The sequence below is a fragment of the Pelophylax lessonae genome (assembly GCF_965119305.1).
Source record: "Pelophylax lessonae genome assembly, chromosome: 1".
Lineage (NCBI taxonomy): Eukaryota > Metazoa > Chordata > Amphibia > Anura > Ranidae > Pelophylax > Pelophylax lessonae.
Window position 1 is genome coordinate 661666411 of NC_138768.1, and position 17215 is coordinate 661683625.

General features: G+C 43.1%; 1 protein-coding gene across 3 annotated transcripts in view; it reads right to left on the reverse strand.

Annotated features, from left to right (window-relative positions):
- The window catches only part of ZNF827 (zinc finger protein 827), a 418517-nt gene that overhangs the window by 272153 nt on the left and 129149 nt on the right, over positions 1 to 17215 (reverse strand). For all 3 annotated transcript variants that reach the window (XM_082258929.1, XM_082258930.1, XM_082258931.1), the window contains exon 2: positions 10131 to 11126. In XM_082258929.1, the coding sequence (XP_082115055.1) occupies positions 10131 to 11126 (996 nt within the window). The remainder of the gene's footprint in view (positions 1 to 10130; positions 11127 to 17215) is intronic.

Here is a 17215-nt window from a genome sequence, read left to right on the forward strand (position 1 = left end):
TCCAGAATATAGGGCTTCCTGGGTGTTAAGAGAAGTCAAGGTATACAAAAGGTCCGTATTTCATTGCTGAAGTTAGATTAGTTCCTTTCAGTGCAAGTACATTTGAAGTTAACTAAGTGCCGGTTCACACTATAGCGTGTGCGGCGATCGCATTTAATATTGGAGCGCACTGCTCCTTCATTACATGCGATCGGATGTGCAGTGCGAATTCAGCCATACACTTTGTATGGCTGAAATTCGCACTGCATCCGCACAAAAGTCACACAGGACCCTTTTTTTTTCAGCCGCATCATGATCGGATCGCACAGTGGTTCACACTTGTGCGATCCGATCCTGTGTGAGCTGTAAAGATCGCACTGCGATATGCGATCAAACTGGGGGTGTTGTTAACATTTAATTGACACCCCCAGCGTATAGCATATGGCAGTGTGAACTGCCAAATGTGCGTTTGCGATGCGGGAACAGGCTGCGTATTCGCAGCCTTCCCGCATCGCACAAGTGTGACCCGGCACAAAAGCGGTACTTAACTGAAAAGCAAAACATTTTGCAGGTTACCGAATCTGAGATGTGGTAGCTGAATTTGCTTTTATTTATTTATTTTTTTTTTTTGCTTTTTTCCCTTTATTTTAACCTGTTGATCTGACTAGTAAACCTGTTTTTCAATTTTCTTTAACAGACCTATCTGGTCAACGAAAACAGCAGTTAGAATGTTATGACAAACCATTTAAAGGATAAGTTCCCCTTTTTGGGCAGAATTTCAGTTTTCATTATGAATAGAAACGTTTTCCAATGCCATTTCTGGCCCAGCTTTTCTCTCACTTACCCTATCCACAGGAGGTTTAAAATCTTGTCAGTTTGTTTGAATGTTTCAAAGGATTTTCAGATCTCATTACTTCCTCAGCTTTCACTTCCTGTTAGGCCAAATAATTCAATTTTAGTCTCATCTGACGAGAACACCTTTTTCCATGTGACCTCAGAATCTTCAAGGGTCGTTTAAGGTGGTAAGATGAGACTTAAAATTGAATTATTTGGCCTCAACACCAAGAATGTCTGGCGGAGATCCAATACCGCTCACCATCAAAATAACACCATTCCTATAGTAAAGCATGGGGTGGTATTATCCTGTTATGGGGGTGTTTCTCTGCAGCAGGGACTGGAGCACTTGTCAGGAAAAAAGAAAAATGGATGGGGCAAAATACCATCAAATTCTTGAGGACAATCTACTACCCTCTACCAGATAGTTGTCAATGGGAAGAAGATTTACCTTCCAACATGACAATGACCCAAAGCACACAGCAAAAATGACCACACAGTTTTGAAGGAGAAAAAGGTGAATATCCTTGCATGGCCTAGTCAGAGCCCAGACTTAAACCCCATTGACAATCTGTGGAATGACTTGAAGACTGCCGTCCACAAATGGTCACAATCAAATTTAACTGAACTTGAGCAGTTCTACAAAGAATATGCAAATATTCTGTAATATGCAAACTGTAATTAAAGCAGGAGGTAGTTCAACAAAATACTGACATGAGGGGGTGATCCTTTTCCCAAATCAGTGATTCGGTTTATGAATTTTTTTCTGACATGTTGGTGTTCTATCCTTAACTTGGATGGTACACATTGCACTAGTAAATACAGCTAAAGAAAACAAAAACTTATTTTTTTTTTTTTGTTAACATTACCTAACACAAATATACTCTTTAAAAAGGTTGTAAACTCCCCCAAATTTTTTTTTTCTTTTTGCAACATGCAAGAGAAACACATAATGAGCTAGTATGCATCGCATACTAGCTCATTATGAAATACTTACCTTAGAACGAGCCCCCGCCGTGCCGTCCGCTTACCTCTATGACGGGCGACATTTCCAGTCGCCCGTCTTCTCGGGATCGCGGCATCCGGACATCTGATTGGCTGGAGCCGCGGTGACATCACTCCCGCGCACGCGGGCGGGAGCCGACGGTCACGGCACGGAGCTCTGAGGGAATGGCACCAGCGGCCGTTCCTTCAGAGCGCATGCGCCAGTGACGTCACTGGCTGCATGTAAGGTAAATATCTCCTAAACGGTACATGTTTAGGAGATATTTACAGTACCTATAGGTAAGCCTTATCATAGGCTTACCTATAGGTACAAGTTACAGAGGAGGGTTTACTTCCTCTTTAAAGTCAAAATTAGACAGAAAATTTTCAAAATAAATTAAACTAACTGTAGTAAAAAAAAACTCACTACATAAAAGAATACTCCAATTTTATGGGACTTACCTAAACTATGATTGCGGCAGCCAATTATTTACCAAAGTCACAATTAGCGAAATAGAGATCACCTGTGTGTTGTCAAGGGGTGGCATGTAATTGTAGTATTAGGGCTGGTTAACACCAGAACGCGGTTCAGGAAAGGCGCGTTCTGTGCACATTTCCCACACTACACTCAAAACGCACTGCCTTTGTGATCTGCTGCAGGTGTCAATGTAATGTTAACAGCACCCCAAACACACTGCAAATGCAGTGCATCTGCGGACACAAAATCACATTGTACCGCAGTACCATGCAATTCAGTGTGCCACCATTTTTATAAAAGTAGTGCATGCATTACTTTCTCCATGCTCCGGTGTGATTTCAGCCTATTTAAATGAATCATACTGCATGGGAATGCACAGGAAATGCATGAGAAGATGTGCCGCATTCCTGTGCAATCGGCCCTTGATACACATGTATTAGGAGAGTCGACCTTTTGGAAAGTCAGTATCATGGCATAACCTGTACCATGAAGACAAGCAACACTTAAAGCGGAGTTCCGGGCACAAAATCGACCTAATCGATTTTGTGCCCATCTGCTTGCTCTTCTTCACCTGAAAAGGAATTGGATAGTTAGGGTTATTTTTTTTTTTACTTACCTTGTAATTGTAGAAAGAAATACTCACCTATTTTCCACTTCCTCCCTCTGTGGCCGCGGCCCGCGCCGTCACTTCCGGTTTGCAATGATTCCTGGGAGCTGAACGTCATCGCTCCCAGGAATCAATGCGACGGCACCGGCCCCGCTCGTCACTTCCTGTGCGACGCCGCATTCCCTGCCAAACAGCTTCTGGGCATGCCCAGAAGCTGTGGAGGAATGCGGCGCCGCACCGGAAGTGATGAGAAGGGCCGGTGAAGGCTCATTCTGGGAGAAGAAGACGTGGAAGAGGACGCAGAAGAGGATCGCGCTGGCTTCAGCTGCCCACAACAGAGATGGCAACTCTGGAGAAGAAATTTTAAAAGTAAGTATTTCTTCTTGCAGGTAAGTGCGAACCGGGACAGATCAGAGGCTATCCATTGTGGAATGTACTAGCCCTGACTGTCCCGGGGGTATGTTCATTGAAAAAATTATTCTGTGCCCGGAACCCTGCTTTAAGCACCTTCATGAAAAGGTGAATAATAGACACAAATGAATAGAAAAACCGAACATTAGGAAATTTAAACTGTAAGGGTAGGGCTTTAAATCCACCATACATGACTGTGTGAAGAGGACACTAGTGAGGATCTGTGGTAACTCTCATGCACAATGGACATTTTTACAGCTGCTGTTTTTGGGGTCAGATGTTTTTTCTGCAGCCAGTAAACTCCCCAGCATGTTATCCTCTGTGTCCATGCACACATAGGCTGTTATCAGCAGTTTTTGGCAGGGGCATTTTCTGGCTGGAAAAAAACCCCCAAACCAGTGGGTTTTAAGAGGCGTTTTTCAGCTGTAAAAACGTTCTAACGCTAATAAAAGCTTAAAAACGCTGAAAAACGTGGCTATTCTGTGTTTATCAAGGTTTTACAGCTAAAAAAAAAAAAAAGGTAAATTAAAAACGCTACTGCAAAAAAGCTGAAAAACTCCTTCTACGGCTTTCTACTGACGTTTTGATAACATCCAGTGTACGTGAGGCCTAACACGCATCAATGCCTGACAGAGTGGCCAAGCATATGACTTCTGCCCAGGTGCGCTGCCAATCACCATATTATGGAAAAATTAAAAAAATGAAAGGCAAGACGATAACGCCAAAATAACAGAAGAATGAATCGAAAACAACAGTGTCAACACCCCAGAATAATCAAGTCAGAGTCCAGATCTCAATCCAATAGATCATTTGCAAAGGATTTGTAAGGTTCATCTTTAAATCTTCTGTGATTCAATGTACTATGACAATAAGACCTCTTTCACAACAACCTGCATTCTAAAATGGGTGTGGGTTGGTGTCCCTTGTGTAGCAGAGGTGAGGGGCACCGTGCTTTGCATTCAACACAAGACGCTGTTCACCATTTTTCCTTTATTGAAATGTCAGCAATTGACCTTTCGTTTATTTTTATGCACCACAGCTGAGCTGCAACATGGTGACCAGCAGTGTGACATGAGATTAGATGCGGTGTGTTGTGAAAAAAAAAATGCATCATATCTACATTTTCCTACAATCCCCTCAAATGAGGCACTTTGGTGTGAGCAGGGCACATAAAAAAACAATTGTACCCTGATGTTGATCCTGCGTTAATCTATGCAATGGTGTGAAAAAGCCCTAAAATATGAAATATTGCAAGGGGTTGGGGCTTCTTATATAGGCACTGTACCTGAAAGTATTACACAATTAAAATGCTTGCAATAAACATGAAAAATATATCAAACACATTTTTTTTTTTTTACCCTAACAAACAAAGATTAAAGTCTGGTGGTCCAGCACCCAACAGTGGCACAAGTCAAACAAAAAATGGCAAGGTATTTAGTAGGGATGCACCGAAATGAAAATTTTGGGCCGAAACCGAAACCGAAAATGCAGGATGCCCTTGGCCGAAAACTGAAACCGAAAATGACTTTTTTCCCCAAAAAAATTTAAAATAGATAAAAGAGGGGTATACACCAAAAACAGGTAGCGACGTACACCTGTCGCTGCCACCCTGTCACAGTATATGTACTGTGACGGGTTGGCAAGAGGTTAATTTAATTACCAATGGTATTTGTATTATGCAGCATGAGGGGGTTAATGTATTGTTACTGCTGGTCACTGATGTATTAGTGACCGACCAGTGGCAGGTAATTAACCCCTTTGTGCTGCATTAGTGCAACCAGTATCAGTGCAACCAGTGTTAATTAACACTGATACTGGTTGCACTAATGCAGCACAAAGGGATTAATTACCTGCCACTGGTCGGTCACTAATGCAGCAGTGACCAGCAGTGACAATACATTAACCCCTCATGCTTCATAATACAAATATCATTGGTAAGCTGAAATAAGGTGCAACAAATGCAGCTTGCATAAACCAATTTGTGACACTAGCAGCGCTAAAAAATATTTTTTAGCGCTGCTAGTGTCACAAATTGGTTTATGCAAGCTGCATTTGTTGCACCTTATTTCAATTTTCCCCTTGTATAGCAGCAGCTCTCACCTTCACGGTTTTTATTTCAATTGTTCTTATAGTGTATTTTAGTGCTGGGTGAGTAAGTGACTTTACAGTATTAGTGTTTTGAATTCTTGCTCCTTTGATCTACATCATTGGTAAGCTGCCTCAGCTCCCCCCCATCTCCCCCCCCCCTCTGGCTCAGCGTCCCTCATTCAAAAGTCCCGCCTCTGGCCGGCGGCACCGCCTCCCGGTGATGTCACTACTAGGATCTGTGTTGAATGAAGTGACACACCGGGCGGGGGGGGGGGGGGGGGGCGGGGTGAGCGGCCGCTATAGATATAACTATGTGATCCTTCCTGTCAGCTCAGCCGGACTATATATGAATGAGAAGTGACCTGACATCGGGCGGAGGGAGCGGCCGCTATTAGCTATAACCATGTGAGCCTTCACTTCCCTGACAGCGGAGATACATGCCTGTCAGTGAAGTGAAGCTCTCACATAGTTACAGCTAATAGCGGCCGCTCCCCCCGCCCGATGTCAGGTCACTTCTCATTCATATATAGTCGCGCTGAGCTGACAGGAAGGATCACATAGTTCAATAGCGGCCGCTCGCCCCGCCCCCCCCCTGGTGTGTCCCTCCATTACACAGATCGTAGTAGGGACGTCATTGAGAGGCGGACGGCCAGCCAGAGGCGGGACTTTTAAAACCTGCCCTCGCTGCGCTGCGCCCTCCTCCTTCCCCACGGCGGCCATTATTTTCGGCAATGTTAACTCATTTTCGGCCGATAATTTCGGTGGCCGAAATTTCGGTGCATCCCTAGTATTTAGTGAACAAAAAACTGGCAGCTGTACTCCATGATAAGATGAGAGATTAGAAAGGTTTGGTCCCCTTGGATTACTCCAGTATTTCTCAACCTTTTTTTTCAGTCAAGGCACCCTTTAAATGTATGGACAACCTCACGGCACCCTCTAAAATTATGGACAGTCTTGAGGCACCCCATTCTAAAATGTAAAACAATATTCTATTAGTTTTACATAATACATCAACATAAAAACACGTAGGACACCCAACGTTAGAGGTGATTTAGTCTTCAAAATCCAATAAACTTTTGCACACTGGGACTGACTAGTATTCCAATGGTTCTCTTCTCCCTCAGTTTTTCTTCATCAATCTGACAGAGAGGGGCATGGGAGGGTCATTGGTTGTAAGGACGCTGGTGGCGAGAAGGTGGTAATGGTGCACAATGAAAACCTGTGACTTAGTGTAACTAAAAGGCAGGCTTCATCCATCTGCTGGCTTGTATACAATTTTAGGGCAATTTTTAGGCATTTTGCCAAGGCACCCCTGAAGAAACCTCAAGGCACCCTGGTTGAAAAAGGCTGGATTACTCAATAGTTCCCAGATGACTTTAATTCTAAATGGGCCATCTACCATTCACCTAGTATGGGGGGAAATAGTGTGGGGGTGATCTTACTAGCCTTTCCTTCTGCCCAACCTGTCCCACCCCTCCCCCTCCCTCTCTTTTTTATCTTTTACTTTCCCTGTTTATGAATAGCTCTGCTGTTCTTTCTTAACTACCTCAATACTGCGCACTTAAACCCCCTTCCTTCCCAGACCAATTTTCAGCTTTTAGCGCTGTTGCAATTTGAATGACAATTGCGCGGTCATGCAACGCTGTACCTAAACCAAATTTGTGTCATTTTTTCCCCACAAATAGAGCTTTTTTTTGGTGGTATTTGATCACCGTCAGGTTTTTTTCTTTTTTGGTGCACAAATAAAAAAAGACTGAAAAGTTTGAAAAAAAAAAAAAAAGTTTTTTTGTTTAGGTTATAAAATTTTGTAAATAGATATGTTTTTTCCTGCACTGATGAGCACTGACAGGCACTGATGAGGAGACACTGATGGGGTGGCACTGATGGGGTGGCACTGATATGCAGCACTGATGGGCACTGATATGCAACACTGATGGGCACTGATATGTGGCATTGATAGATAGCACTGATATGCAGCATTGGTGGGCACTGATAGGCAGCGCTGATGGGCACTGATAGGCAGCACTGATTGGTGGCACTGATGGGCACTGATAGGTGGCACTGTTGGGCGGCAATGATCGGCACTGATCGGCACTGATGGGTGGCACTGATCGGCACTGATAGGCAGCACTGGTGGGCAATAATGGGCACTGGTGGGAGGCACTGATAGATGGCAATAACGGCACTGGTGGGCAGCACTGATAGATGGCATTGGTGGGCAACACTGATAGGGAGGGCACTGGAGGGCTCTCTGAGCCCTGCTTGCCATCCCTGGTGGCCATAGTGGGCATTCCTGGTGGTCATGGGTGGGCATCCCTGGTGGCTTAGTGGCACCCCTCCCCTCCCCCCCAGGGCTGCACTGGTAATCAATGTTCTGATTACCAGCACAGACCCCCCCTGTGATCAGTGAGTAATTAGAAATACTCACTGATCACCCCCGCAGCAGCACCGATCATCCCTCTTCTCCTCACTGACAGGATCTGTCAGGAGGAGAAGAGATCGAAGCCGTTACAACGGCTCTATTTACATTACATGACGGCTGTGATTGGACACAGCCGTCATGTGATCAGGAGGGCCAATCACAGGGCCCTCCTGCCGAATGATGTTGCTCTGTGTCCGAGGGACACAGGCACATCGAGATCGCGCCGCTGTGCGTGCCCGCGGCGGCGCGATCTCTCTCCTTCTGAAGGACGTTCCCGAACGTCCATTCAGAAGGACGAGACTCCCGCCCGGCCGTATATGTACTATGGCCGGGTGGTAGGTGGTTAAAGTGGTTATAAAGCCTTAACATTTTTTACCTTAATGCATACCTTGTACTCTGTATAAAAACTTTTTAGGCATCAGTATCCGCAGTCACCCCCCCCCCCTTGTGCCCTTCAGCAGATCTTCTCTCCCCTCACTTCCTGGCCTCTTTGGCTAATCAATCAAGGCCAGTAACAAGGGAGCAGAGGGTGGGGCTAAATCCTGCTATCTGTGTCTATAGACTCAGACAGCGAGGCTCAGGAGCGAGCACACACAAGTGCCCACAAAGAAAGCCGCTTTCTATGTGGGCACTCACCAAAGAGAAGGAGCCAGGAGCCACTGGCACAGAGGACCTGAGAAAGGGAGGTTCGAAGCACATAATACTGTTTGTTAAAAAAAAAAAAAAAAAAAAAAAATACAAATCACTTTAAGGCCTCTTACACACGATACTCCTGTTTGAGTATCTCCTTTTGGCCTCTTGCACACAATACTCCTGTTTGAGCATCTACTTTTTCCAGGCGTTTTTTTTTTACATGTATCTGCGCATATTTGCGAGAATTTGCGTGCATTGAGGCTTAAATTACTGACCAAAAATGCAGATTTTTCTATTTTGTTCTTACTGAAGAATGCTCAGCGCTTGTTTACATGCCTGTGTGCACAGGCACATTACAATTAAGGGGCTGTATTAACATTTATTGTAAAAAAAGCTGTACTGAGCTTTTTCAAGCTGCGAGATGCTCAAACAGGAGTATCGTGTGCAAGAGGTCTAAGCCCAATATCAGGCCTGGATTGTAAACAGAAGTGTAGATGGAAAATCCCAGCTGCTGTGGATCCCAAATTATAATTATACTAAATTATTTCTGCCCTTTATATGTGGCACACAGTTTTAAACCTCTAATATTCTTTGTGTTTTACTGTTGGAAATCCTTTCAATAGAAACCTATTGAAAGAAGTTGAACAAAAAAAATAGATCTGATTCTAAGTTAGAATTAATTGGTCTGAACACAAAATGTATTCTTCTTTCACTTCAGTACCTTTAGCAATAAGATTTGTGCTAAGAATGCATTCACGGATGTTCCTGATGGTAAATTAAAATGAATAAGAATGTTCCTATACCCCTGGATCACAATACTCTTTAGCTATAGTGTAAAACAACCTAGTCCCCCATCAGGTGCTTTCTTAATTTCCTGAATGTCACTCATTTTACAACTTATTCTTAGGGCCAAGTCACACTAATGACAACAACTCACCATCGACAGGATCCCTATGCAGAGCAAAGACTTGCCTGGTTCCACACATCGCTCCCTTGCTGACAAGATGAGGAGTCACCACTCTGTTGTTGATAAAAATACTGCAAAATGTCCCTTGACAGCAACTGCTCACTCACCTGGACAGCAAAGGAGCCATACATAGAAACGAGTCTTTGCTCTGCATAGTGATCCTGTCACAGGCGAGTTGTTAGTGTGACATAAATTCAAAGTAAATAATCTGCTTCTTGTCTATCCGTAGACCTACTGTACACACTTAATACTACTCGGTCTCTAACTACCCAATGCTCTATACCAGAGATCCTCATACTATGGCCCTCCAGCTGTTGCGGAACTACACATCCCATGAGGCATTGAAAACTCTGACATTCACAGACATAACTAGGCATGGTGGGAATTGTAGTTCCTGAAAAACTGGAGGGCCATAGTTTGAAGACCCCTGCTCTATACAGTTCTAAAGATGACACACTGGTCGACTTCTATGTGTAAAATCATACTCCTTCATTGTGCAAATCTTAATAATAGTCAGATCATCACATTTTGGTATCGGTATTTGTACTTCACACAAAGCTTTACCGGATGTGTAAAATAGCTTGTTAAACATAAATACCTTTTCTAAACATTTTAGTTGCCTATTTTAAGTCCTACTTTATTTAAAAGATGATCAGAGAAAAAAAATGACTAATCTTGGCATAATCCCAACATATACAAATGAAAGTATATCTTATTGGCTTTATACCTTGGCTTCCAGATTTTGAAGAACGTCCTTTTGGTGAAGGGAGCAGTAACAGTTCCAAGGATTGCACGGAAGAACCCTTTTCTTGTTTGTCTTCGGGCAGTGGCAATGGGTCCTCTGAAATGTGGGGCTTTTTCTTCTCAGCTAGCATGCTACCAGCAGCTCGTGCAGCAACTTCCTTAAGCAGTGCTGCAGATGAGGTCATGGATGCTAGGGAAAGGAATGGGCCAGCTGGAGAATGACGCTCTTGTCCTGATGTCAAACCTCGCTCACTGACTTTCTTGGACAAAGCTGCCAAAGTGGAACTAGCTGACTGAGAACTAAATGGTGAAGTAAAAGACTCAAACCTCAGGGTTTCTTCAGTCCTTAACTGTGATTGGTCTTGAAGAACAGCATTAGCAGCAGCTTTCAGTTTTAGAATTGCAGAATCTGGCGACAGGCCACACGTGTTATTTGAATTTTGCAGCCATCTATCCTGGCTCCAAATAAACCGATTAGTTGGTACATTTCCATATTGGTCACCATGATCCTGCTTTTCTGCCAGCTTCCTGGCAAGAACACTGAGTTGTTTTGCATGGTGGGATGTGGGAGAAAACTGAAGACCTGATGAGTCATCCCTACCATTTTGAGAGACCTCAGTTCCCAGCTGCACAGAGCCAGCTTCTAGTAGCCGTCGAAGATTACTGCTTAATGGCTTGTTCAGTCCTGCTTGGTCATCCTCATCCACTGAAGATGCTGACGTTGACAACTGTTCTTTACATTGGGAGGCCTCTTTGAAAATTTCATTTTCTAATATCAGATCAGTGCCCAAACTTGGAGTTGCACTTCCTAAAGAGGTATCAGGAGATGTGGCGGATTCTCGACCTCGATCAGCAGGAGACAATTTAAAGTTATCAGGTACATCCCCGTACGAGTCTTCAGATGGCGTTTCTGAATTTGTTCCAAACCAGGTTTCTTCTTCACTGACTTCCCCTTCAACCTCTTCTCTTCTGGTACCATCTTAAAAGGCAAACAAAAAAACAAATCTCAGTACTAGGATAGTATAAATTGAAACATTGCTTTTTCTTTTTTTTACTCAGCAAACACACCTAGCTTAATAGATACAATAAAAACTGTGCAATTATTGAATAATGACAGCAAGACTTTCAGTTAAGTACTATCCAATTCATAGAAGTAAAATACAAACAAAAAGTTTTACAGGTTACATTCCCATGTGGTATTTTAGTATTGTTAGCCATAGGGATTAAGGTCTTGCCTGGTTAATACTAGTGCAACTTTAGATGCAACTTGGGTCGCACAGAAATCGCATGACAATAGAAATCACATTGATTCCAATAGTGTCTGTTCACATCAATGCAACGTGACTTTGAGCAAAGTACAGGTGCTACTTTGGTGCAATGCAGCACGATTTTGTGCCCCATAGACTTCAATAGAAACACGCCGAAAACACATGTAAAAACTCATATATATGCGTTCTTGTGCATTTTGGGCAGCGTTTTGTAAAGTCTTTTCCTACAAAAAAAAATAAAAAAATTCACATGAAAACCGCATAAAAAATGCTTTACAAATGTAATTTGAAATGAAAAGTCGAAGCTGCACTAGTGTGAACCAAGCCTAAATCAGCCCTTTAGATTCCTCCTAAAATCTAGATATTAGAGCTCCATATCAAAAGGTACCAGCTTCACCAACCAATCATTTACATTATAATTGGGTTTTATCATTCAAACAGTGAAAAAAAAAAAGTGTGTAATACTGGTTATGTGCAGTTTTAAAATGGCAAAACTGGAAGAAAAACAAGTACGGAACTTACTATATATATATATATATATATATATATATATATATATAACACTTTTTAATCAGAGTATTGCATCAAGTCAAGTAAACTTCTGGCATATTGATCTGGTCAGTTAAGTAGCAGAGGGGGTTGTTAATCAGTTACAGCTGCATTGGTGTTATTGAAATTAACAACGGATGCACTAGATGGACAACAATGAGACAACCTCTAAGTGCCGGGTCACACTTATGCGATGCGGGAAGGCTGCGAATTCGCAGCCTGTTCCCGCATTGCAAACGCACCCCTGGCAGTTCACACTGCCATATGCGATACGCTGGGGGTGTCAATGAAATGTTAACGACACCCCCAGTTTGATCGCATATCGCAGTGCGATCTTTACAGTTCGCGCAGGATCGGATCGCACAAGTTTGAACCACTGTGCGATCCGATCCTGATGCGGCTGAAAAAAAGGGTCCTGTGCGACTTTGGTGCGGGTGCAGTGCGAATTTAGCCATACAAAGTGTATGGCTGAACTCGCACCGCACAGCCGATCGCATGTAATGAAGGAGCAGTGCATGCGATTGCCGCAGCCGCAAGAATGTGAACCGGCACTTAAACAGGAATGATTTTACTGACTTTTTTTTCTCTATCTTTTCTGAATGGTTTTCCCTAGTTTTGCATTTGGCTAGGGTCAGTGTCACTACTGGTAGCATGAGGCAATACCTGGCCCCTATAATGGTTGCACAGGCAGTCCAACTCCTCCAGGATGGCACATCAATACGTGTCATTGCCAGAAGGTTTGCTGTATCTCCCAGCACAGTCTCAAGAGCATGGAGGAGATTCCAGGAGACAAGCAGTTACTCTAGGAGAGCTGGACAGGCCTGTAGAAGTTCCTTAACCCATCAGCAGGACCGGTATCTACTCCTTTGTGCAAGGAGGAACAGGATGAAGACTGCCAGAGCCCTACAAAATGACCTCCAGCAGGCCACTGGTGTGAATTTCTCTGAACAAACAATCAGAAACAGACTTAATGAGGGTGACCTGAGGGCCCAACGTCCTCTAGTGGGCCCTCACTCACTGCTTGGCACCGTGGTGCTCGTTTGGCATTTACCATTAAACACCAGAATTGGCAGGTATGGCACTTGCGCCCTGTGCTTTTCACAGATGATAGCAGGTTCACCCTGAGCACATGTAACAGATATGAAAGGGTCTGGAGAAGCGGTGGAGAATGTTATGCTGCCTGTAACATCGTTCAGCATGACCGGTTTGGTGGTGGGACAGTAATGGTCTGGGGAGGCAAATCCATGGAGGGACGCACAGACCTCTACAGGCTGCACAGTGGCACCCTGACTGCCATAAGGTATCAGGATGAAATCCTTGGACCCATTGTCAGACCCTATGCTGGTGCAGTGGGTCCTGGGTTCCTCCTGGTGCACGACAACGTGGCAAGGGTATGCAGCCAGTTCCTGGAGAATGAAGGAATTGATACCATTGAATGGCCCCCACGCTCGCCTGACCTAAATCCAGTAGAACACCTCTGGAAAATTATGCTTCGGTCTATCTGATGCCACCAGGTTGCCCCTCAGTCTGTTCAGGAGCTCAGTGATGCCCTGTTCCAGATCTGGAAGGAAATACCCCAGGACGCCATATGTCATCTCATTAGGAGCAGATATTTTTCACAATTCACCATCTGATGTGTTCTCAAAGTGTTCCTTTAATTTTTTTGAGCAGTGTAAATAAATAAATCTAAAAGTCACTGCTATGTAAAAAAAAAAAAAAAAAATTACAATAAATCTTGTCGTCTCAAATATGAGATCTAAAGACAAACTTCTCATATAGCCCCAATGCTCCCTATTCATCAGTTGCCAAGGTAACTATGGACGATTTTAAAGGACATCACAATGAACAGTGTTTAAGACCCCACTATATTATACTAAACCCACTACGCTGCAAATATAATATTGATGCATAGCATATCATTTTCTCTAATGTATTAAAGTGTCATTATTTGACATCCATGGTATAATATCCAACAGACAGAAGCGCTATAACCATCTACACTGCAATGTTTTTCAACTATAAAAACTGTCAGAATTTTAGTCTGGAATACTACTAATTATTTTTAATCCTTTTAAACTTTAAAACCCTGTTTGCTGAATGTGTATACATACAAATGGATGGCTAATTGAAGACAGAAGGTATTTATTATCAAATGATAGCTATGCAGGAACATTTCATCTATTTTTTCTTTATACCCAAAGTAATATTGTGTTGTGTAGGGCTGCAACTGATGATTTTTTTTTTTGTAATCAATTAGTTGGCTGATTATTGTTTCGATTATTCGGATAATAACCTTAAAGAAAGTGTGGTATATAATTCAGTTAACCACTTATGGACCGGAAGGATTTACCCCCTTAATGACCAGGCCATGTCCAATAGGAAACCATGTTAAAATAACTGTAGTGCGATCCTTAAAAAAGCACCAAAAAAACGCATAGGTGTGAGCCAGGCCTAAGACGTATGGTAGAAGCAGCATGCTTTGTTTTGCATCACCTGTCATAACGGGGATAAAAAAATTAAAACGAGCCCTTCATAGTACAAAAAGAGCAGATAATCGCTACTATAAAGGGTTCATTTATACTGTGAAACAGTCAAAGTAATAAAAAATATTACTTATATCATATATATAATGATGAATACACCCAGAAGTAGGATATATGGGCATTTTAACTAGGATTTAGACATTAAGCTATATAAAGGGTGGAAGGGATGTCTAAATATTTTATATTAAAGTACAAAAATGTTATACTTACCTGTTCTGTGTAATGGTATTGCACAGAACAGCCCTGATTCTACTCTGCTGGGGTCCCCCATCAATTCTTCTGGCTCCTCCTGTCTTCAGAGTGCCCCAATTGCAAGCTGCAAAGTATAGTATAGAGTGCCCCTAACCTAAAGCAAGGTGAAAAAAAAAAAAAAAAAACACTTCTGCCTTTAGAACCACTCACTTCCTGCCCAAGACTACATATCCCATGAGGGATTGCTCCTCACACATTCACAAGTTCCCAGGCACTTACTGACATGTATGGACGGTGTATTGAGCTGTATTGATATGTAAAAAAATAATGCATTCTGTATGCAGGCCAACTAATCAGCTGACAAACTAATCGATTATGAAAATAGTTGACAACTATTTTCATAAATCGATTAGTTGTCAATTAATCGATTAGTTGTTTCGGTCCCAGTGTTGTGCTCTTTAAGCTTAGTATTAAATAGGTACTGCCACAGTTTAATTCATTAAACCGCTGGTAAACCTTGATTGTGAATAGGTCCTGAAAGACCAACTTGTTGCCGTAGCAGGTGAAATTGAGAATCCTAAAGTTATGCCAACAAGATCATCCTATAGGTACCTTGGTAAAAATATCTTAAAGCGGAGTTCCACCCAAAAGTGGAACTTCCGCTTTAGGGAGTCCTGACCCCCCGACATGCCACATTTGGCATGTCATTTTTTGGGGGGGGGAGCGGGTACCTAGTTTTGACAGGTACCCGCTCCCACTTCCGCTCGGAGCGCCGCGGCGCCCTGAGCGGAAGTTCTCCTCTCCCCCTCCCTCCCTGCAATCTTCTGGGACACGTCAGAGGTCCCAGAAGATTGCCGGCCAATCACGGCGCGCAGCGCGACTCGCGCATGCGCAGTGGGTACCCGGCTGTGAAGCCGCAAACTGTAACAGCCGGGTGCCCACAGCAGTGATGCCGGCGCCGAGGGAGAGGATCGAGGCTTCCGGCGGCCGCATCGCTGGACCGTTGGACAGGTGAGTAAATGGCTGGAACTCCGCTTTAATGTTCATTTATTGCATATTTTACAGAATACAAAAGTACACCAAATGGAAACAGTTGATTTTTCTAACATACTTGAATAAGTAAATATTAGATCACTATTCAAACTGTACAGTGCCTACAGATAACGGTGCTATAAAGTTTGCATATCCTGGCAGTTATAATTACATTTTGACATTGATATTGAAAATATGACTGATTATGCCAAAAAACTGTCTTTTATTTAAAGAGATTGTAAAAGGTAGAAAGTTTTTTTTTTTTATCTTAATGCATTCTATGCATTAAGATAAAAAATCTTCTGTGTGCAGCAGCCCCCCTAATACTTACCTGAGCCCGTCTTTATCCAGCGCTGTTGCAGGAGTGTCTCAGCTGCTTGGAACTCCCCTCCTCATTGGCTGAGACGGCAACGCGATGTGATTGGCTCCCGCTGTCACTCAAAGTCTGTCAGCCAATCAGGAAAGAGAGGGGGCAGGGCTAGGTCACAGGCCTGTGTCTGAATGGACACAGGGAGCTGTGACTCGGTTTGGGTGCCCCCATAGCAAGCTGCTTGCTGTGGGGGCACTCAACAGGAAGGAGGGACCAGGATCACAGAAGAGGGACCCGAGAAATGGGAGAATCTGGGCCGCTCTTTTCAAAACCAACTGCACTGAGAAGGTAGGTATAACATGTTTGTTATTTTTAAAAAAGGAGACTCACTTTAAGAATAGTGATCATAGGAAGCCAATTATTATAACATTTTTGCTCCTTTCTCAAATCATAACAACAGAAATCACCCATGTATGGGAATGTATGGCTTTGGTCCAGAAACACAAGGTGACACACAGCTTAAAATGGCAAAGGAGCAAACCTTTTCTGGCCCTTTTTTACAAATAAAAATCAGTATTTTTTGCTAGAAATCTACTTAGACCCCCAAAGATTTTTCTTTTTTTTTTTTTTTTTTTTTTAGCAGAGACCCTAGAGAATACAATGGTGATCTCTGCAATTTTTTATGCCACGTGGTATTTGTGCAGTGGTTTTTCAAACGCAAATTTTGTGGGAAAAAAATTGGATTTTTGACTTACCATTACATCAATTTCTCTGATGTTAATCCCATTTTCTCTTTCATTCTTGACCATTGGGGCTTCCCAAAGCAGTGTTAAACACAAGGGGTGGGAAACAACAAAAAAAATCCCAAGACTAAACAGTAGCCAAACAGGCAACAGGGGCTTAACCAAAACAACTGGAGCCCTCCTCAAAAAAAAAAAAAACAATACACCCTCAGGAGGATGTATTGGGAATTTTTTTTTTGGGTCCTCTTAAAACTCCGCAGATGCCACCACATCCACTTTATAAAACTTTGTAAAAGTGTGCACCGACGATGAGGTGGCTGCCTTGCGCAAGCCTACGTCACTGATGCCTGATGACGGAAAGCCCAGGAGGCACTGTGCACCGTAGCAGAGTGGGCCTTGACAGGGAAAGGAGGAACCTGACCCCTGATGAA